This window comes from Myripristis murdjan, chromosome 5 (genome assembly GCF_902150065.1).
Source record: "Myripristis murdjan chromosome 5, fMyrMur1.1, whole genome shotgun sequence".
NCBI lineage: Eukaryota > Metazoa > Chordata > Actinopteri > Holocentriformes > Holocentridae > Myripristis > Myripristis murdjan.
Window position 1 is genome coordinate 10,173,019 of NC_043984.1, and position 24,061 is coordinate 10,197,079.

Below are 24,061 nucleotides of genomic sequence, written 5' to 3' on the forward strand. Positions count from 1 at the left end.
TTTGTGAGCGAAAGGTTGTCAGTTTGAATCCCTGAAGTAGCTGAGAAAGTCTTTTTTGGGGGGTTGATTTAAGAGAGAAAAAACAGAAAATTGTCCCATTATCAGTGAGATATTTCTCATCTGCATTGCATCCAAATGTTGCACATGCTTCCAGATAGCACGAGAAGGCCCATGAAACAGTTTCATCAAATATCCCAAAACCAATGCATTGCCTTCAGGTCCTAGTTTGGGGCCCTAAAATTTAACGTCCAGAAAAGGCCAAAATGATAGAAAAGAAGATGTAAGGCTGTTAGATAAGAAAAGAAAATACCTATATATACAACTACAGGATGTTGAGTGTTCACTGGTTTTGGGGTTGGATTTGAAAATAGGCCATGAGGCTACCAAACAGGGTGTAATTGATTAGCAATATGTCAGCTTTAAGGAGATAATTTTAGTCAGGGATGGGGTTGAGAAAGAGAAGCTCTGAAACTTCATGGAGTTTGATTCCCACTGGGGTCACCCATCCTAAAAATGTATTCACTGACAGTAATGTAGGACGCTTCGGATGAAAGGATCTACCAGATGGCATGTGGGGGAAACTTTTACAAGGGTTGGGGCTGGGGGGGGCCTCTGAGGGAGAAAAAAAAAAAAAAAAAAAAGTTTGGGAACTGCCGCCTCTGCAGCACAGCAGACTGGAGGAAATGTGTTGCTTTTGGGATCTACCAGCCACCGTTTCATAACAGCACCAGAGGACCTGCATGTACCCTTTCATCCTCCCACTCCTCCAACCCCTTTTCCCAGAGAGAATATGATGTGATATGTGTCTAGCAAACATACACACTGTCACTTTAAAAGGACACAGAAACAGTGCTCTCCTTCTTCGCAATAAGTAAAACCCATAAGAGGACAAAGACGTGGACGACTGAAGCTCAGGAAACAGAAAAGATTTCAAAAGAACTTTAAAGGGAATTCCAGAATACCCAGATTCACTTTTAGGTTGATATGCAAAAGCAGACAGAGACTCACCTGCCTCTCCTGTTCATTATGTGAATGATAAAGGTAATCAAATTATAAAAAAAAAAAAAAAAAAAAAAAAAAGTTTAAAAAAAAATTAAAAAATGGGGGGAAAACGTGATTGCAATGTGATTAAGACAATACTGTGAGGTGGAACTCATATGAACACAGCACTCTGATCATGCTGATGTCACTCTAAGGACAGTGTAGTCACACAAATGTGTGTGTGTGATGTTTCTGGCATTAACAAGGACCAGAATGTATTTTACACCCTCATCACATTTCTTTACAGCAATACTATACAAGTTAGACAGTTACACCAAGGTTGCTCTAAGCAGTACCTCTTTGTCACTTTTAATCAATACATTTAGCAATGAACCTCCTCCTTAAAGAGACAGTTCATTTTGAAAACAAAAATGAAAAATTGCACTTCCCTTCTAGTTGTTCTGTAAGACAGTAGTGGTGCTATCTTCCTCTCATTGTTACTGAGTGCTGGATACTGGACTACTATTGAAGTCCACCTCAATGGCAGGAGGCTAACACTTAGCATTTGGAGCATCCAGCCAGTATACAGCACTCAGTAACAATGAGAGGAAGATGACACCACTGCCGTCCTAAACAACAGCTGGTGGGGAAGAGAAATATCAATTTCTTTCAAAATGAGTCAACCATCCCTTTAAACTGGTAGCCAATAGCATGAGAAAACAAAATTATGCTTACTCTGAGAAGCCTTAAAGCACAGGAACATAAGAAGCATCTTAATAATATCATAATAATCATAATAATATCACATTACAATAAGCATCCAGTGTTTCCCACTGGCCAGTAATGTAATTGTGGTGGGGAGCTTATTGTCAATATATGATGTGGGTGATAAATTATAATAATTAATTTACCTTACCTACAGTGACACCAGTGTGTCCAATGGAGCCTAATGGTGAATAAGAAGCGATATGCAGGTATTTACACTGCACTCATGTGAACTGTCCATCTGAATGTTGACCAGTTTCACATGCCTCTATAACTGAACAGTGTCAAGATACCATTTAGAAATGGAGTGCAAGTTTGGGGCAAACTGTATAATCTTATTTCTCTCTCCCATTTTCGCAGCTGAGAGTGCATTAATCATGACAGAAAACATAACAGGATTCTGTGCTGCCTCATTATTTACCTCCACAAACTCAGCGCAGCCCTGATTACATCTCTTGTTTTGCTGCAGCGCTGCCTTTTGTTGCTTGCCTGCTTTCTGGAGAGCAACCTCCTCCAGGCTTGGCGTGCTGCGTCTTTGTCTTCTGTTGTTATGAACAAAACTGCACTCCTGTAACATTTTTGGATCATTCAGGCTGCACCAGGAAACTATCTAGTCTCACGCTATATATCTTGTCTTGTGTGAAGACTGCAAGAGGCCTGGCCACACCAAACCATCTGAGGCTGCACTGAAGCGCCAGTGGCTGCAGTTTGTCCTGTTAAGCTCAAGAATTTATGATAAAAATTATGTAATATCACGTGTGATCAAGTCATGTCATATGATGATTTACCTCATGCTGTTTTTTAATGGGTTGTTATTTGTTTGATTGTTGTTGTTCTTCAATTTCGTTATCACAAACCATATTAGTAGAGGAGGAGCCACTGTAAACGGCTCTTACCACACTATTGTCCTAATCAGCGAGATAGCAATGATTGTAAAAGGACGGAAGGAAAAGGATAATGACTAAAATGTTAAATTAAATCTCAAGATCAAGGAGAATGCAATCAAACACTGTTTAATTGCATTGCCTGAGAAAGCTAAAGGAAAATTTAATGGACAGTCATGGTCTTGTGGTCTTGTACCTATACTGTACACCTAAAACTTATTAATAAGACATTTTAGACATTTTAGCTGTTTAATGTATGTACAGGAATACAACTATCCCTAAATTTTCCTTTTATTGATCTTGGGCAATGGCACTAAGATGATTTCCTTTATCTTGATGGCTCATGAAATACATCCTGAAACACATTTTAGGAAACGTCTGGTTTTGCAGAATGACAACCTAAAAGTCAGTTTCAGTGGAATTGCTCTTTCACTTTTAGGTGACAGAAAGATTTCAGTAGATTTCAGAAGAACCTAAGTAGATTTGTTACATATGGACTGCAATGGCCACATTGCAAATTATTATTATTTTTTACTCTTAACTGAGGAAGCCACAAAGTAGCAGAATGCACATTCAAACATCAGGAATGAAACAATAACATCATTTTGTAAGTTTAAAAAATAGGTCAGTTAAGAAATGGGTTAGAGTGTTGAAATAGTCACGCTGCAAAACAAGTTGGTTTGTTTCTTTCCTCATGTTTTTTCCTTTGCTCCATTATGACCACATCAAGGAGTGGGGAGGATACACAAATAGATAACTGAAATATCAGAAATAACAGAAATTCATTGGAACATACCAGTAATGTCCATAGATGAATCTAAAGGTATTTTAAATAATGGGTTGGAATGGTGACAATGCAAAACTTTTTTCTTTTTTTTTCTTTTTGCTTCATTTTTGATTATTTTATGTGACAATTCTTAGTCCTTAGCCCTGACAAAATGTTTATCAGTGTGTTTAAGGCCTCTACTTACATTACAATTGATAGTAGTAAATAATTAACATCCATGAGGCAGACATTTAAAATAAGGGAAATTAAATATACATTTTTGGTGCAGAATATGCTCACTGCAACATCTAGACAGTTCCTTAGCTCATTCATTTGCTGTCAGAATTACATCTCTGAATGCAGCAATCAACATCAGATGCGAGAACAAAAGATTTTGATGAGCATGATCACACAATTCTACAATACACAGACATTAATTACTCTTAATCCTCCTAATATTGTTGGCACACATTTTGTCTTTCAGTTAAAACTTTTAACTGTATCCCCAGACTTTTCCTGCCACGGTCAACAGTATATATGTCTAAACCAAATAAAAGTTACATCCAAAAGAAAGTCTGTAAATCTGGCCATCAGAGCAGATCCACTTACTGCATGCATGCCACACGACTGCTGCCATGCTGCTCCACTCCCAAGAGGAACTGTCTGCAAAAGCTGTTTTCAGGTTTTCACCTGTTACATGGTGGGAATGGTCTGATCTACAGCTTACAGGCTGCACTGGCAACTGGAGTGCTGCGGGTTAGATATATATAGAGACGTGATGGGAAACTTATAACCTCAACTTTCAAAATCATTAAATCATGACTACATCTGGATCATTTGTGTTTGCTCATATTCTCCAGAGAGTTACTCTTACCATAAACAAAGCCGATACATCAATATGTCATTGACGTTTTATGCTAAGTGTGTAAACTTTCCTCTTTCATTGGTCCTCAGTTGATCAATCAGCCCTCGGTTTTGGCACAAATGAATACTGACAAAAATACTGACACATTCCTAGGGTCATTTTATGAAGAGTTGTTATATGACTGATGCACAACACCTTATTTATAACCTCGTTAAAAAGAAAACATTCCCTTTTCTTGTAAGTAGACCATTTTGGAATATTAATATTAAAATCTGGTCTATACGCAATTTCAACTGGTGACGAATTATCTTCAGAGACACCGATCAGAAATTCTCAGGTGAGCACCCTTCCATATGGCATCATATCTTAGCTCATTTTTGCTTTTAGCAAGATTGCTCAGATGCTACATGACAATCTCCCTGGGAGGATTTATGCCCAGAGATTACTGTAATGACACACCTTCAATGGAAAACACTGATGCACTGGAGGAAAAAATGACAGGTTTTAACAAGTGATTTCTGGTTCCTGCATTTCAAATTTCAAATTGTTATAAATCTGCACAGACCAAAAATTCTGCTAATTTCAAATAATTTTTAGTTAATTTTTAGAAGGGCAATATGACTGGTGTATTAACAGTAAAATCATCATAATTGGTTAACAAAATGAGCAACAAATTGTTTTAGGTCCATATATACACAAACTATAAGTAAAACTACAGCAGGATCATTTGAATTATCTGATTGATCTGACTGAAATGAAAAACCACTGGCTAAGCTTGTCATTTTTGTCAGCATGTACTGATCAACTTAAACTGTGGAGACTGGACTGCATGTTTCTGCTTATTGCTTTACTGAATGTAGCTAATTTGTTTAGAAAAGAAATACAGTATTAACATCCCTGCAGCACTGCTACTGGCAAAACAGAGACCATTTTTGCAAAGGTTTTCAGTGAAACCATTCAAATTTTTATCAAGTCTTACTAAAATAATTATGTGTTTTGATTTGTGGTACGTTAATTCAGAAATTTGGCCATCACATTAAAAGGAAAAATGAAAACAAAAAGACTTGGTCATGGACCAAAAATGTGACTTTTTTTGTCTCTTGGTATACAGATGGAAGTTATTGTCTCTGAAAAGGAAATGCCCAAAAAAACTGAATTCATTCACCTTTAAAAAAAAAAATAAAAATAAAAATAAAAAAAAAATCTGAATTCAACTGCTACATATTTATTTATTCATCAATTGATCTTGGGTTTCAACCCAGCGTTTTCATTTCACTTCTTTCTGTGTAGCTAATAGCTCATGCTAAATCTTATCAAGTTTTAGGCTATTGAATTAGTAGTTTTATTCGATCATGCGGCTTCTACCAGCTAATGCTACAATCTTACGGTAACTACCAAAGATATCCCTTCCCTCCCTCATAATTTTCATGTGAATCAACTAAGTCATAATAGATTAACTTTGGCTCACTCCAAAAACACTAACAGCTGTAATATATACACATTAAAAAAGACATTTAGAATCATAAAGTGCCCAAATTAAAGACGTGACTTTCATTGTTTAATAAACTATACATTTCTCTACAGTGTGCATGTTGTGTTCCCTTTGAATTCATCCTATTTTTGTGTCTTTTTTTTTTAAACATTAAACCTGACATCAGTCCACACAAATCCTTTGTTTGGATGATGCAAAGTACATTTCATGCTTCCTTCCTCTCTCCCTTCTTTCCTCCCTCTGTTCCTCCCTCCATACTGACTTGTAGCATGGCTAATCACCAGGTGCCTTGGCAGTCTATGGATTAGGGCTGTAATTTAGAATAAAGGGGACGCTTCTCTGCACAGCCTGAATACTACTGTCAGACACTGTGAGTGGTTGTTTCCGTTCCCTAAACAAAACCTCCCTCGCTCATCCAACAATGGCACAAGCCGTAAAATAATTGACGAAGAGGGAGGAGAAGACACTTGCTGGTAGAAATTGGCACAGTAGAAACTGTTATTAGACAACTGTCAGCCAAAGCTTTTAAAAAAAGACAGAAGGAATCTTAAAAATCTACTACTAGAGTATAAGCTAAATAGCATTCCAAACTAGGATTCTTAAACTGGGATATATGTTTTCTGCCCTACTCTGTCGCCCAGGTATTGTCATCACCATTTTGCTTTCTAGACCCTTTTTGTATGTTGACTTGTGTGTCATCTCAGCTACAGCACAACTACAATACCATCCACTGCACGTGATGTGGCCTACACTTCCAGACAGAATATCTGAGAATTTAGAGCTACTGCAGAACACAGAACAGGAACCAAAGTACATTCTTGAGTTGAGGGCAGAACCCCCTGACATTTTGAGATCATTGGTCCTAAACCATACCCCATCATGACCAGCTAGTTTTCACAGGAAGCTAGTGTTGTACCAGCATATTTCATGAATTCATTCCCCTTCTCTGGTTGAAGGTGCAAATCTTCAAAATCACCTGTAGACCCTTGGGTCACAATGGCATGTGGTTGTGAACCACTTATCTAGATCAGTGGATCTCAATCCTGGTCTTTGGAATCCAGCGTCCTGCCACTTTTTATTTTAGCCATCTAATCAGAGACACTGATCTTGCGGATCACCGATCTCAGATTGGGATGCTAGAGCAATGCACTGTACTTATCGACCTGGGTCCCAAAAATCAGGATTGAGAAGTGTTTGATGTATATTCATCAATTTCTTGGCTACTCTTTTCACAGACGCACAGTACCAAATAAAGTCTTTCTTGAAGGGCCACGTGTGTGAGACAAAAACATAAACAGCTCAAGTCAAAGTGTTCAAAACCATGAAACCAAGTCTTGGTTTGGTAGAAAGATAACAAGTTTCATTCCTCCTTTTATAGTGTTCTCTAGTCGTTTCATGCCCAGGTCCATTTTCAGCTTCAACAGGTTGGCTCCTTGCTCTAAAGGCCAAATTGGTTTCTAGAACAATCGCAGAGCAGTCTTGCTTTCTCTTCAGATTCACAGATGGGCAGAAAACACTTAGGAGCTGTCCTGTCCCTTTATGAGGAGACAGAAAGACAGTAGGCAGTCCTGGGAATGAAGACTCGAATGTAGGTTGTGGAGAGGGCGCATAGCTGAAGCATTGCTGAGCCTGCAGTGCATTGTGATCCCAGTAGGATTTGATTAATGTTGGCAACCGAGTGCTCTTATCTCATGAGTCCCCCATGCACAACCGCCATCTTTGAAGTATCCTTGTTAAGTTTTTTTTTTTTTTTCATCGAACAGAGCAGAAGAGAGATAAATTGTCCCATGTGTCTTAGGGGTGTTGGCTTGCAACAGAAAGACAACTATATTTCCATGAGTCTCAGAAACTCAGAAGAACTAGATTTCCAATGAATGACACGATGACCTTGTGATAACTGAGGCCGTCCCCAAAGCAATGGGTCATAATTTAATCCCCAGTGTGGCTATACCTGTTGAAGTGCCCTTGAGCAAGATACTTAATACTACCTACTCCAGTGGTGTTGCAACCTTGCTGAACTTTTGCTCCAAGCACAGGCCTGAAGTATGTTTAAAAGGTGTCTCAGGACTCGGTTGCAACATCAAAGAAAACATTTTTCCCTTGAGTGTTAGGATCGGCTGGTTGCAACATCAAAGGTTTAATTTTCTTCTTGAGTCTTAGGATCGGTCACAGCACGGCCCAATGGTGCTCTCCAGGGACATCTGAGAGGAGTGACGGATGAGCGGCGCCATTGTTGGGTCCACCATGGAGGAAGTGGGAAAGAGCTTGTACCAGCCAATGACCATCGTGCTGAGGTCCAACTCCTCCAATAGGATTCGAGCTACGCCCATAAAGCATTTGCGGTCCATCCGTCCGTAGTTACCCCAAACAATTACCTATTGGAGAGACACACATAAATGAGGGAGAGCAAACATTTTGTCCACAGTTACAGTGCAATAGTGGTATTATATAATAGACCAACATTAATTAGAGTAGTCAAGTAAAGCAAAAACATCATATGCAATTTACAACACCCCAAAACAGCGTTTATGCCACTTTTCAAGAAACCAAAATGTCTTAACTTTAATTTCTTCTGTTGAATCTTGTTTTTTTTTCTTTTCTTGTCAATGTTTGTATTAACACTGTTGCCATTGTAATGTTCAAAATAATCTCTTTAGCCTTGTGTGTACCCACACATGGCTAACACAGGACTCTATTTGCAAATTTCACTTTATTTTTGATGTGGAAAAAAAAAAAAAAAAACACTTGGTTACCCTACTGGCGAATGAAATGGACCCTCCAGCCCACATAACAGAATTTTATTTGTTTCAATGGATTTTGGTGTGTAAATGCTGCCTCAGTGGCCATTCTGTGCTGCCAAGAAAAAAAATGAAGGGAAATGGAGGTCGAGAGAGATTAATTAAGGAATTATTAAGGCTAAGAGGGTTGGGTTAATTGGCATTAATCCAGATGGTTGGGGAATTCATTCTAAACTAACACTTGATCTCGATGGCATCTCTCTGTTAGCTCAGCAACGAGCAGCCTGATGTGTTGTCCATTAAACTAAATGAAGATGGATGGTGTTTGAGTGCCTATGTGAGACAGAGACATTCAGGTATATACTTGGATGTGTGTGTGTGTGTGTGTGTGTGTGTGTGTGTGTGTGTGTGTGTGTGTGTGTGTGTGTTAAATACTAGGTGTCCTCTGCCTCTGACTCTCATACTGATAACCTCAGAGCTAATCTCAGATGGACCCACATCTTGTCACCAGCTAGACAAAATAATCAATATCCATCCGTGTGTGTGCGTGTGCATGCATTTGTATTCTGGTGCGTTTGTGCATGTGGATGTTGTGTATGTGTGCATGTGTGTCTGTGCATGTGCGTGTGTGTATCTGCAAATGGTTCCCACTGTGTCTCAGTTGACAAATCTCCTGCAATCTATTCCCTCCATCTCTTAAGAGCTGGGATCTATCTTTCTGTGAATCACTTGTCCAAATAAGCTGACCTCTACCACTACAGCTTAGGACAGAGAGAGAGAGAGAGAGAGAGAGAGAGAGAGAGAGAGAGAGAGAGCAGAGGGGGTCTGCTTTGGGAAATAAGCAACAACCCAGATCCGACACTGTCCAGACATTGAGACACACAATACACACAATCACAGGCTCTGATGGAAAGGGACGGAGAGATTCAATGTTGAAAAAAAAAACCTGATGAATTAAAGTGAGATTGAGAAACTAAGATTGAGACTGCCAGTTTCTCTTTGTTGCTCTCTCTATCTTTCCGAGAGAGGGAGAAAATAAGGAGAAGGACAGTCAGCATGTTGTGTCCCAGCTCTGTAAGTAATAATGGAGCTTTCCATTGACGGATGTTCCAATTTCTGAGCTGGAAATCCATGCTGAATGTGTTCTACTGCAACCAAACTGCAGCCCACAGGGAGACAGAGAAACATTGATCTGTCCACTGACGACAAATGATCTCCTATAAGAGTCAATAATGAGAGTTAACGTTAACTGCAAATGTGAACTAGGCCAGCTACAGCCAGTCATCTTCACTGCTAGACCTAGGTCTGTTCATCAAATGAAAAGAATAAGGTTATAAATCTGTACTATCATCAAATAAAAACTACAACTTGTTTATTGCTGACTGTTTTGTTGCCCATTTTGTTGTGATGTTATGTTTGGGTGTTTTGGCAAACTCTGAGCTTTAAGATCTTCTCCATAATTCTGACTTGGAGTTTTGACTTAACTTTTCCATGTAAGAAGTTGGATATATCCTACCTCTTAAGTTAAGGTCACCATATTTTCAAACCCCTAACCAGGACCCCTGACTGTAAGGCACATTCATGCACGCACACATGTATGCACTTGAGCACCCACCATAGGTGCTGGCATCAGGATGGGGGACAATTATTTCAGCACTAAAAGCACCATTTCAACACCTCAGCAGACAAAAAAAAAGTTTTGTCTCCCAAAATTTCAGGCTGCCGGCTAAATGGCTGACTGCGATACATTCTCTGCCAGCTATTTTTGCAATTCTTTCGACCCTGGCATCATTAGATTCAGCAGAAAACTCTGAACATTTTTTGCATATGTGTATATTTGGTTTGAATTGCAGGTGTGAAAAGCAAGAAAAACCAGGACAGTCTGGTAGTGAATATTGAGATTTTAGTGTTTTACAGATATTTGTCAGGATTTGGGACAGCAAGCTGGAAACCTGGACAATCCCAAACAACCCGGGACATCTGATCACCATATCATAAGTCACAAATGTATCATTTTGTTTTGGCCTGTGGTTGTAGAGCCACCTTGGGCCAATCCAATCTAACAACTGTATGGTCTGTTAGGACAAAAAAGGAAAAAGACCCGGCAAGAATAGAAGCATAAAATAAAATGTTGAAAGAGCCAGACAGAAATTTAGAGCTTTTTTTTTTTTTTTATAAGCTTAACAGCTAAACTGCTTGACTGACCTCATCATCTTAAATACATTGAGAAAACAGTGCAGAGGAGATGAGATAACGTGGGTGAAGAGTGAGAAAACGAGATAAAGAAAAGCAAGAGAGAGGAGGACAGCAAGTGAAAGACATAATTAGAAGGGAGGAGTGTACTGGCTTATTATGCAGTGACAGGAGCAGCAGAGCAGCCTCCACTAAACACACAGCAGTGTCAACCTGCTAAACACACACATGGATCTGACAGAACGTGACCTTGCTAACGACATGCACGAATGCTCCAGCATGTGTAATTTGACCTTGACAAAGAATTTCCCATTTCCTGTCACATTTTCAACACTGCATTCTCTGAAAATTCTCACAAAATGTTCACGTGGGATGAAAAAACTCTATCATTAATCTATGAACTGAAAGTAAAAACACTTACATATGATGTTAGAATACGACATAAAAATAGAGCCCCACTGCTACAACATTTTTACCATCACTCCTGTGGGACCTCAGACTTTCATGAAATGTTATGACAGTCTGTCCTGGTCTGCTGTGCTCTGTCTCCACTTTGAGCAACTGGAACGAGTCACAGGGTATCAGTCATGGTCATGACAGCCAAGTGACAAGGCAAGTGAGCGAGGCATTTTCTGGTCGGTGAACGGGGTGAAAGAATGAGCAATGCTAAGACTACCAGGACAGCAAAAGCAAGGAAAAGGTAGATTTTGCTAGTCTCGTTAGTAAATTTAACTTTTTGTATATTGGTCTTGTATATCGTCTTCTTCTTCTTCTTCCTCATCTTCTCCTACCACTTTTTCAGGGTTTACCTACTTCCCATGTGTAACTTTGTTTGGAGTTTGCGCCCTGCTGGAGCCCCTCAACAAACACACATGTTAAACACTCACTAATCGTGCCCACACGCCCATGCTACTAGCACCCCCACCTGGTCAAACTTTCAGTTTTCAAATGCTTATAACTCGACCTCTGATTGGCCTTGAGACTAAGGACTGGTGTCACATGGTGCATGATCTATTTTCTCTGGCTCTGCATTTTACCGGAAGTGATGGTAGTAGAAGTGGAAGTGATGTCCAAAACTTGATACACATGCGTACCCTAACCCTAACCCTAAACATGCCTCATTAGGCTGCAAACTTTGCAGAACATCTTGGTCAAATTTCATTGGTGCTTAGACCCCTTAATCACTGCTTGCAGCAATGATTACTGTTGTCTTTATTCAGACTTCTTGTGTCTCATGCTCTAAATTCTATCCCAGAGGCTTTCCTACCCTGAAAAGGATAAAACTCTGGAAACAGCTAACATCTGGACTTTATTGGATTTTTTTGGCATGAAAATGGCCAAATTTCAATATTGAATATCAGCTATCTGCAGCTTCAGTCCAAAGTTCTCAGTAATGGACTTTAAGGAACAACACTGATCTTGTGTCCTACCTGAACCACTTTCCCTTGTGGGCTCTCAGAGAAAACCAGCACCTGGTTGTAGAGAGGATCCAGAGATTTCCTCACTGACTTGGTCTTCTTCTTGGCTACACACATCCCATTCTCCAGGAGGTAAACTTTGATATAGGCCGCTGGAGAGACAGCAGACAGAAAAAAAAAACAACTTAATGTACATTACCTCTGTAACTCTGCTTTGGAAAGTGTTGCACAAAGGGAATTCATTGACTTTTCAATGACTTCTACTCTGACGTCAGTGACAGGATTCAGTAGAGTGGATTATGAATAAAATAGAGCAGGAGAAGGAAGCCTGAAGAGTAAGAAGCTGGAGTGGAGTTGAATAAAGTAGAGCTGAGTATGTAGAGCAGCACAGTTAATTAAAAGAAAGTAGAGCGGGGCAGAAGAAGGTTGAGTAGGACTGAGTGAAGCAGAAGAAGGCTAAGTAGAGCAGATTAGAATAAAGGAGAAGAAGGCACAGTAGAGTAGGGTAAAATTGTGTAATTGTGACATAAAGGTTTCATTTGTCAGTTCAGGTTTGACTTCTTGGAATAAAATGTGGCAGTGATGTGGAACTGACCGGCTGCTTGCTTAATTCATTCTTTTGTTGTTTGGTTGATTGGTTGATTGATTAGAGTGTTTCCTGCACAATGTTAACATCAGGACACTCTGCCAAATACATTTTTGCCAAGTACATTTTTGTTTTGGATTCATTTTAGTGTCATAATGCATGAAACTGGTGATTCTTGCTGATGTAGTTTTGAAACTGTTAAGATGTAATGCTGCCAAGTGCCAAAAGAGTATTAGTGAACTGCAATGGCCATAATTCACTGTACCCGTGACAAAGCGCATCTGTGCTCCTTGAGTCGCAGAGTGTCTGTGCTAATGTTGGTGCATTATCTATTAGGCTGCCAAATGTATTCAGGAATATTCTTCGCCTGATGGCTTTTTAGTTGGCCAAATATTTCCCAAACTATTTTTCTGCTCACTGCACAAGACTGACAGTCTTTAGTGGCCAAAGGAAACGAGTACTTGGCTCACTCCATTTAACTTCAATAACAAGTCATCTGTGAATTCCCAGCCCCTGATGCCACCAAAGTGAACTGAGAGCCTGTGGGAAGTGATTGGTTGATTGTTTAATTGACTGATCGATTGCATCCTGACCTGGAGGACCCTTTGAGCCTGGTTTCATGGTAAGTCCTCTGGCCTGGACAACCTCCACCTCCAGACCGCCGTTCCTCTCCATCAGTCCGATCTCTACATCACCTGTATGGGTGGAAACACACAATAACATATCTACAGTCAAGATGGGAAATGTTGTGTTAGCAAGGATTCCTGAAAAGTACCGCTGGCGAGCCACTGATCACTATTATGGCTTTTATGAAAATCAAAAAAGATTCACTAAATGGCAAACGTTTCAACCGAGTTAGCCTTTGTCAGGTGCGTTTGTCATCAGTGGATGAGGCATTTATGACTTTTTTATGGTTGCTTGAAAAAAAAAAAAGATTGCTAACTAGCTCACTGCCATAACCAATGAGGCATGGCAAGATGTAAGGATGGGTTTCTAGTCTCATAGGCCAAGTGCTGGAGAAGTTTATAGTGGGGCTGGAGTCAAAACAGTCTGAAGAGTCCATGTCAATTCCAAGACCACATCCCTTGGAGATTCAAGACCAGCTCCGGGAAGAGTTGAGACCAAGTCCAAAATAGGCAATAAAGAGCATATGTCTTTCCTAATATAAAAATTATGCTCCAGGATTTTCCTGCAGAGATGCAGATCTATCTGTGGGAGCTGCGTACTAAACCCCTCAACATCTGATTCAGCTGTAAATCTTTTACATTTTTTAGATAGGCAGGAAAAAGACAACATCCAGTACCGGCAGAGGCCGAGATAAGTTGAAAGAGTTACAAGGCCGAGAGAAGTCCAAGACATCAGAAATGGGGCCTGGTGGCTGCAGCTGAAGAAATATATCTGCCATGGCAATAAGTAAAAGAGAGCACAGAAAGACATCTGGGTATGTTAACTTTTTACAGACTGAATGCTCTTGTTCCTATTTTCTATGCTTTTATCTCCTTTCCTAGCACCTCTCTATCTCTAACCATCGTTCTGTGGTAATTCTAATGATACACTTATTGAAAGTCATCCTGCATTAAAGCTTCAGCTAAATGCCCCAAAATAACTTAACATAATTTTGCTTTAGAAGTGTCCGGGTGCAGATGACAGCCATGAGTTCTCTGAGATTATATAACATTGGACTGGACAGTAGGATGACTGGAGTTGGTCCAGTCGGTGTCACTGTTGTCAGGCCAAGGACACTGTCTGGCTGCCAGCGAGGAAACTGACCCACTTACAGTCCAGCAGAGCTGCAGAGGACAGTATATCAAGTACATACCGCCTGCAAATGAAAAAGTGAAGGAGACAGAAAAGGAGACAAGAAAATGCTGGTGCAGGAAACTTCTGATTCATGAGAGACATTTCTGCCCATGTGAGCTGATTTGTTCTATGAGAAAATAGGGTTATCTGTGCTACTTTTCATTTTTCAGTTCCTTATTTCATGGGGATTTTTTTTTTTTTTTTTTTTTTTTTTTTTACCAGTTTCAGGGGCATTTTCTGAGCATTTTTTTTTTTTATACCTGTAATGTTGCTATTTCCCATTCAGTTTGGAAACAGGAAAGGAAAAATATTTTTTGTCCTACCTATGGTTTCTGGTGCTTGATTAACGAACTAGAGAAGGGTCAAGGAATTACAATCCACAGTATGTTTCTGGTCAACACATTGGGTCAGTACGTTTGCCACCGTGTTGCTCCTTCTCTTTACGTTAATTATATTAAAAATGATACTGAGTTATGTACTCAGTTTTGTCCATATATTCATTGTCTGTTCAGAATTCATCCTTGCTAGTTAGCATCCTTGCTCTGAAGTCCAGCAACTGGAAACTACAAAGATGAAGGTAAAAGTGGATGTGTTGCACAAGGTTAATAGAGATGCTCTTAAAAGAGGCACAAAACCTCCAACTGCTCCAGTGCACCTGTTCAGTGGCTATGAAGAAGACTGTCCTTCCTCTAGACAGCTCCCAGTAGCCAATTTTTATTTTGTTAAGTTAAAAGTTAAAAGTTTTTTTTTTTCCTCGCTCTCTTACCCATGGATGTTGTTGCCAACGTCTGCCGTCCAACAAACTGGGCGGGTCCCATCCCATCAAGGAAGTCACTGAACTGGGCATCCGATGCCAGACACATGCCGCTGTAGTTCAGACTGGAGAGCGAGAGAGACAGGGAGATGGTCAGATATGTATGGCCAGACACCTTCTATTCTTCTCTAAAGACAGAGAAAGATGAAGAGAGAATGCAGGAGGAGATGCTGAGAGGCAAACAGCACTGTAAGGAGAGGAGGACACAAAGAAAATGAGAAAAAGGAAAGAAATCAATCAGCTTTGGGTTTTGACCCCCTTTGTCCTTACTAGTGCGTGTGTGTGTCTGTGTGTGTATGCATACGTGTGTGTGTGTGTGTGTGTGTGTGTGTGTGTGTGTGTGTCAGTATGCAAAGGAATCAGCTCAGAGTGCCCTAGTGGCAGAGCGCCAGGCAGTGTAAAATTGTATGCGTGTGTGTGTGTGTGTGTGTGTGTGTGTGTGTGTGTGTGTGTGTGTGCTCCATAGGCAGTAACTGAAGGAAAATTCCAGCTAAGATGCTCTTACACTGTTTGATCTCATCAACCTGTGATGTCAAACACACTCTAGGAGTTATGTTGTAATCAAGTTTACTTTTTTGTAACCCCACCTTCACTTAAAGGGCTGATTTACTTATTTTGAAAAAAAAAAATGTATTATCCCCCCCACATCCCCCACACCCCCACCACTAGCTCTTCTGTAGGACAGTAGTGGTGCTATCTTCCTCTCATTGTTATTAAGTGCTGGATACTGGATGGATGCTCCAAATGCTAACTGTTAGTCTCCTGCCATTAAGGTGGACTTCCCCCCAGGACTTATTGACTGAATATGTTGCATTCAGCCGTGGGTTATAGGTGGAAGTGGAGAAAGCACTAGTGATAGCTTAAATATGAGCAAGAGAGAAGTTTTCTAGTCAAGAAAATGCCAGAATCATCCCTTACTCAAACCCCAACGTGTCTTGTTGCTGCATTGCATTCTGGTCTATCTGCTGCTCCTGTGGTGGAGAAATTGGTCTCTGGGCCTTTTCTTCCGTGGATTTCTATGATTGTGATTGTGATGATTGTGTTATGATTGTGAACACTCTGGTGTCAAGTTCTGTGCTGGAAATATCTGGACATATAATGACATACCACACTTCATCCGTTACCCACTGGAAGATGAAAAACACACCACCAAACATCTACATCAACACCAGCAGGGGCTCACTAGGGGCTGGAGCTTTCAGGTGTGTTGCAGGTATGTTCTGGTCACGGGTACTTTGCCACTGATCACAAAACCTGCTGCCACATCACTGATTGGGTGTGGCTCGAAGTGCAACATGCCTGAAATCCTCAACTCCTCAGAGGACAGTGCAGCAGATGTTTTGTGTCTTAAGGGTTTTAGTATTAAGTTACACTTTAAAAATGTAAAGACAGAGACAGTGTATATATGGAAATATTCAGCTTACAAGAATATGAGGCTGTGGAGAGCACTAAAGCCAAATGGAGTGAAATGAACAGCTGTCAATGCGACTTTTCCATAAAATCAGCTCTCCAAATTGTAGTGATTGTTTTTACTGTGCATTTGTGTGAATGACCAGATGGTAGTTAAGACGATACACATTTGTGTGCTTGGATGAATAAGTTCTGGAACCATTTAGGGAAAAAATGCTTTTTTTAGCCTGATTTGCTTGTGGAAATCTTCTGAAACTGTCATAATTTTACGACCACCGGTTTCCTGTCAGCTCCTAATTATGCCTTCATTATAAATATTGGGCTGTGTAACAATATGACAGTGATTGTCCAGTTACTGGTAAAAATTTGGAATCAAATGTTGTCATCATCTGTTGTAATCATTTAACAGCACTTAGCTCCATTGACCATATTAATTTTACTCAAGTTTTTACGATTTTAGCAAGTGCTCAGCACTGCCCCCGACTGCCAGAAGACTGTCCTGCTCTCTTTTTTCTGTCTCAAAGCAGTTACAGGACATTGCTTGACTTTCTCTGTGTATAGGCTTTGGCAGACGTGTTTTAGTTTTGTTTCCATTGCCAGCACCCTCTCCACTCCCATTTTTGGAAATGTCTTTTCTCCCAGTGCATAATCAGCATTATGCTTCACCATGAATCAGCTCCAATGTTTTTGTAATGTCTTATCATGTTTGATCCCGATTACATCCACCACACAGCAAGCTGACGTCACATTACAACTGGGAAATCCATGGGGTATCCAGTCATCAATCTCTTTTGTCTTTGTCTCTGTCTCTCCCTGGGAGGTACAGAGGGACAGATAACAGGCACATAATTGCAGACAATGAATGCATAATTACTTAAAGATAAACAGTTCTGATTAGAGAACTTCCACCCGCCTCCCTTATCTGTCTGTCTCTCTTTCCACCTCTGCTTCTCTCTAACATTTACCATGTAGTGGACTTTTTATGCTAACTGCATATTTCGTTCCATTCAAGCACCAGAGAAGGAGAGATAGGCAGGCAGTGCTTCCGTATTTTCGCTTCTCCTGGAAGGTGAAAAAAAAAACTGTCACCTAAGTTGGCGCACCATGCAGAGAAGGGGTGATACACCTGGCGGAGATCTGCACCTGAGTGAGTGCACTCTCCTTTGTGTTTGTAATTAGAGCAGCCTCTTAGCTAATGAATCAGGGGGCGTTGAAGGCAGAGCCAAGCCAAACTAACATTGGTTAAAAACAGTCTTAAAAAACTAGGGTTGCCTTGCCTTGTTTTACTGCCTCCATCATTCAAGTCAAGATGGTAAGAACAGTGGCAAAAGAATTCAGGGATGTTAAGACACACTTCAGATGTCTAATTTATATCTTTTGCATCTCTCCACTATGGGTATTCACACTAATGAAATTCGTGTGTGTGTGTGTGTGTGTGTGTGTGTGCTTGCTTGTTTTATTGTGCATACTGCGTGTCTGCCTTGCACATATGCATACGTGTGTGCAATGAGTAAATAAATAGGCGACATGCAATTAATGAATCAAAATATCAGGGTCACAGAAATCCCAACACGGTCAAAGCCGGAGGTGTATTTGTACGTGTGCGTGCGTGAGTGTGTGCACAAGTGTTGACATGCAATAAGCCAAGCAACATTAGCCGAGTGGGTATTACAGGGTGATAAAATCCTAAGCTTTAGATTATAATGTTGGTATGTGAGGCACATCTGGGGATTATGCTGCTGTTTCAGGGAAATATGACGCTCGTTGTAAACCACGAGCTTTAGGCAGAAGACTGCATGCACAAATAATACACACAGTCTCAGTGACTGTGTTTTCAGATTCACTGAGGCTCACACTCAGAGGTGTCAAGTACCTGAGTCCATTTCCTGCAGTCCTGTGTATCCATCCTGGTTATTCTTTTTTTACTTTTTAATGTGCAACATTTATCTGCTGGTGGGACGTACTCATCACTTTGCAGAATGAGCTTTTACATGAAAATCATCCAATCTGATCTGTTGTTAGAGCTGAAATTGCCAAAAATATATGGAACAGTTAGAAAATGAACATCTACTTCTTACAGATGAATGCATCAGTAGTTTCACATTTTGAAAGGGACTTATAGTTCTCACTTATGATACATTTTACTACTAATTTTGCTTTTAATGGAAAACTAAGCTGATAGGTTAATTGAGTTGGACTTCCCCTCCACTAACATGCTCAAGCACAACAGAGTTTGGTTTGTAGCAGAATTTTTATAGCCAAAAATGGAATAAAAATGTTGACCGTTTAGGAAAAAAATAAACGGTAGAATTATATTCTAAGTCTACGCTCTCTCAGGCTGCGTGCGATAGAGAAGAATGGAAAAAAAAATAAAGAACATAGAGACAACATTATTTTCAAGGTATCTTTTAGTACTCCAGAGAGAGTTGTGATAGTTATTATTACTGTTATTAGAAAACAAACAACAGCAATCCTAAGCAATCTCCTTTCCACTTTCTGATCTAGGTGGTGGCACCCCACAAAAAGGCCTTGCCACCCCAGCTGCCACCTCAATTTTGAACAATGAATTTTTTAAAAAAAAAAGTGAAATATTGTTTATGAGCATAAATTTACAAGATCGAAGCTCTGACATCCAGGTCTCAGTGGATGTCAGAGTGAGTCCAGGTGAAGGCAGCATTAGGCGACACAACCGCAATGTGCTCAGCAGTCCAGCCGGCAGCAGCAGTGAATCTGGGTGTGTGGGAACAGTGGATAATTTCAAGAGTGATGGGACTATTTGGTAAGCGTTCCACTTTCAAAAGGACTTATTAGCGGTTTTATGGCTGAAAACCAGTAGCTGCTTGACTGTGGCCAGATAACAGTAAGCAAGAAGCTGCAGAAAGCCTGGATAGTTTCTCGACAACTTGTTTGATATTTTTCTGCTCGGCTGCTGGGAAGGAGGAGAGAAGTCTGCCACACAGCCAACAACAAGGAAGAGCCAAAGTCAAATTGTATTTCCTGAAACAGTAAAAAACTGACATGAAAGTGAACCACCGAAAGATTGCTTGAATGGACTGTTAATGACAATGCCCGACTGGATCTTTAGGGAATATTCAGGAGTTTGTGAATTTGAAATGTTTGTAACACTTTTTCTAACTAGTGTTTGTCTTTAGCCTTTTGTTTTAACATTTGGAAATCAACTTAAAAGTACCAGAGATTACTGATTTTTCTCCCTATCAGAGTTTGGTTTTGGGAGGATGTATTATTTTCTTTCTTATTAGGGTTGAGGTCAGGGCCAGGGGTGTGTCGACCTATTTCATTTCCTGTAAACTGTGGGCCTGTAAAGTCAAGTCAAGTCAAGCAAAGTAAAGTAAACTTGGACTATATATTTCCAGTGGTCTAGACATTTGCTTAGTTAATTAATTAAATAGAAATCAAAGATAAGCGGTAACCTAGAATGTCCTAAAACTGTAATAGTTTATTAGCTCATTAGTCATGCACCCCTGCAATGAGGGCAAATGCCTTGACCTGATCCTACAAATCCTTTTATATCTTGGATTTGAGCCTAAGAGGATATTAAGAGAGAGGACAAAAGTGGTGACATCTCCAGCTTTTTCAGGAAATTCAGAAGACAGGCCAAAGGAAGTGAAAATGAGAGAGATGGGGCAGCGAGAGAGATGAAAGTGATTCAGACAGATGGAGAGAGCAAGACAAGACAAGACAGAGAGGGATCAAGACAGAGAGACGGATGGACAGAAAGACAGGAGCCAAGAGACAGGTGAAGAGCGACAGAGAGATTAAAGCGATCAGAGAAAAAACAATGTTCTTCCTGATGTTTTCAAATAAAAGCTGTTTAGATGTGAATGAACTTTTCAGTCCCCACAGTCCCTGGAGCCTGACAGACTGGCAGGCCTGACAGGTGAGCTGAACCTGCTGAGTGGAGGCTTTCCAGTTCAAATGCTGCAAACTGCAACAATAATGTTTATAACAAAGAACAATAATGGCCCCTCAAACAAAATTAAGTATTGTTTTTAACATCTTGAGTGACACATGTATACAGAGGGAAAACTCTTACAACAGGGGTCATTTAACACACAGCAAAAAGGTCTACGGTCAAGTGTGTTTGCATGTCTCATGTCTTGCTGATGCAAAACACACACACACACACACACACACACATACTCCTTTGGTCATGAATCAAGAAGCTCATAAGTGTGATTGGATGGTGTTTGCTAACAAAGTGCTTATTCATGGCACTGCATACGTAAGCACCGAGCTTTTCAATCAGCAGAGCCAGCCAAAGACCTGACAGACACACACACACACACACACACACACACAGAGGAAGAGAGACAGGCAATGATGTCATATTGCAGCCAGTCTTACAGCCCAGCTCCGTGTCCCCTGTAAGAGATGATGCACAGGACCCTAGAATAACATAAATTTACATTTTTCCATTTAGTGGCTCTGTCTGAGAGACATAAATAATAATAATACTAGGTTTACATTTCTCCATAAAACACCACGTGAAAAGGTTAGCTAGAGGTTAGGTTAACAAAAACAACCGGGGTCAGTTTTAATGGTTGTCATGGTTAATAGAGAAAAACTTAAAGCAAAACTGAACTTGGATTGTTGGGTTGCCTAGCTCCCTGGGTTTGATCCGAGTCCACATGGTAGTAAAATATCCTCATTAGCTGCTCTGTGCTCTCCTGAGCTGCTAATGCAGAGTGCTGGATTGGCATAAAGTGGGTTTACGCCAATGTAAAAAACAAATACTGCTACCCTTTTTTTTTCTCCATGTGATTACAATTATTTGTTAAAGTGCAGTGAGATTGTTTCTTCCAGGTGCAAGGTTACTACACAGAAGTGTCCTGCAGAGGCTCACTGTTGTTTCTACTTTCCAATTCAGCTACAAAAATAACAACAAAATTTCTTATTAATTTCCTCAAAAAATGGGCACCAGGATTTTTTTTTTTTTGTTATATATATATATACTGGCATATTCCGCTTAGTTGTCCACTTTATGTGCTCAAAGTGTTATTTTGAGAGCTGTTTTGCTATGGAAGTGAATGGAGAGACACAAACACAGTGTTGTGGATGATCCGCCCAGGGGAGCACAGAGCAGCTAATGAGGAGATTTCACCACCATGTGGACTCATATGACACCCAGAGAGCTATACAACCCAACTCTCTACCAGAATTCAATTGTGCTGTAAAGCTGTGAATGAAAAACATCTCTGCCAGTCGAAAAGAGGGCACTTCGGGTCACTGAAGTTCAACATATCTACCCGTCTAGATACATAAGAAGATAATGTGTGTAAGGATGACATTATTGCTTTAGAGTTTGTGGCATTTTTCAGATTCAGTGCGACAGTAAACTGTGTGTGTGTATGTGTGTGTGTGTGTGTGTGTGTATGTGTGTGTGTGCCAGCTGTTTAATCCACAGAGACACGACCCAGCTGGACAGACTCTGATTACAGCTCTCTGTCGCTCTTACTCTGTTTCTACGTCGCTCGATCTCCTCTTCCCTCTCTCTCTTTGTTGCTCCCTCTCTCTCTCTCTCTCTCTCTCTCTCTCTCTCTCTCTCTCTGTCTGTCTGTCTCTATCTCTCTCATGTATTCTCTCTCTTCGTCTTTTTGTCTACCTATCGGATGCTTTCTCTTTCAGTTTAATTCAGTTCAGCTTCCATTACTGGCAGAATGGCAGATGTGATGTGACAGTGTTGTCAAAGCATCTACACACAGGAAAGGGAAAAATAAATATAATTGCATCAATAAATAACTACTGTTAATATGTAGCATGAGAAATAAAAACAACCAATATATTCCTGAATATAATGGTGCAGAGACACTATCTTTCTGGTGTTCTCTCTCTCTCTCTCTCTCTCTCTCTCTCTCTCTCTGTCTCTCTCTCTCTCTCTCTCTCTCTCTCTCTCTCTCTCTCTGTCCATCTGTCTTTCTGTTTCTCTGATGCTTTCTCATTATTACTCCATTATTGCTGTGCTCATTAGCAGCATGTTATTTTGATGCTCGGGAATCCACAGAGTTAATATTTTCACTGTCTGCTACATGCCAAAATATTGCAACCGCTTGATTTTTTTTTTTTTTAAGAAATGTGACAAAGGTGAGGAGCAAATTCAAAAATCATTAGTAAATCACCAGAAAAAAATGAGAAAATTAGCCAACAATTTGACTGTGCCCCTGTTGTACAGTGTCAGAGAAAAAAATATCATAAATGTGATAGAAATAAAAATATAAATTAATAATATATACATATATATATATATATATATATATATATATATATATATATATATATATATATATATATATATATATGTACAGTACAGGCCAAAAGTTTGGACACACCTTCTCATTCAATGCGTTTTCTTTATTTTCATGACTATTTACATTGTAGATTCTCACTGAAGGAATCAAAACTATGAATGAACACATGTGGAGTTATGTACTTAACAAAAAAAGGTGAAATAACTGAAAACATGTTTTATATTCTAGTTTCTTCAAAATAGCCACCCTTTGCTCTGATTACTGCTTTGCACACTCTTGGCATTCTCTCCATGAGCTTCAAGAGGTAGTCACCTGAAATGGTTTTCCAACAGTCTTGAAGGAGTTCCCAGAGGTGTTTAGCACTTGTTGGCCCCTTTGCCTTCACTCTGCAGTCCAGCTCACCCCAAACCATCTCGATTGGGTTCAGGTCGGGTGACTGTGGAGGCCAGGTCATCTGCCGCAGCACTCCATCACTCTCCTTCTTGGTCAAATAGCCCTTACACAGCCTGGAGGTGTGTTTGGGGTCATTGTCCTGTTGAAAAATAAATGATGGTCCAACTAAACGCAAACCGGATGGGATGGCATGATGCTGCAGGATGCTGTGGTAGCCATGCTAGTTCAGTGTGCCTTCAATTTTGAATAAATCCCCAACAGTGTCACCAGCAAAACACCCCCACACCATCACACCTCCTCCTCCATGCTTCACAGTGGGAACCAGGCATGTGGAATCCATCCGTTCACCTTTTCTGCGTCTCACAAAGACACGGCGGTTGGAACCAAAGATCTCAAATTTGGACTCATCAGACCAAAGCACAGATTTCCACTGGTCTAATGTCCATTCCTTGTGTTTCCTGGCCCAAACAAATCTCTTCTGCTTGTTGCCTCTCCTTAGCAGTGGTTTCCTAGCAGCTCTTTGACCATGAAGGTCTGATTGGCGCAGTCTCCTCTTAACAGTTGTTCTAGAGATGGGTCTGCTGCTAGAACTCTGTGTGGCATTTATCTGGTCTCTGATCTGAGCTGCTGTTAACTTGCGATTTCTGAGGCTGGTGACTCGGATGAACTTGTCCTCAGAAGCAGAGGTGA

At 40.3% G+C, this 24,061-nt stretch overlaps 1 protein-coding gene across 4 annotated transcripts in view; it reads right to left on the minus strand.

Moving 5' to 3' along the window:
* Window positions 1–7,712: 7,712 nt before the first annotated feature.
* The window catches only part of rims4 (regulating synaptic membrane exocytosis 4), a 51,197-nt gene continuing 34,848 nt past the window's right edge, over window positions 7,713–24,061 (minus strand). For all 4 annotated transcript variants that reach the window (XM_030052121.1, XM_030052118.1, XM_030052120.1 and 1 more), the window contains 4 exons: window positions 15,255–15,367; window positions 13,282–13,383; window positions 12,115–12,254; window positions 7,713–8,128 (listed from right to left, as the gene is read on the minus strand). In XM_030052121.1, the coding sequence (XP_029907981.1) occupies window positions 7,910–8,128; window positions 12,115–12,254; window positions 13,282–13,383; window positions 15,255–15,367 (574 nt within the window). In that variant the 3' untranslated portion in view covers window positions 7,713–7,909. The remainder of the gene's footprint in view (window positions 8,129–12,114; window positions 12,255–13,281; window positions 13,384–15,254; window positions 15,368–24,061) is intronic.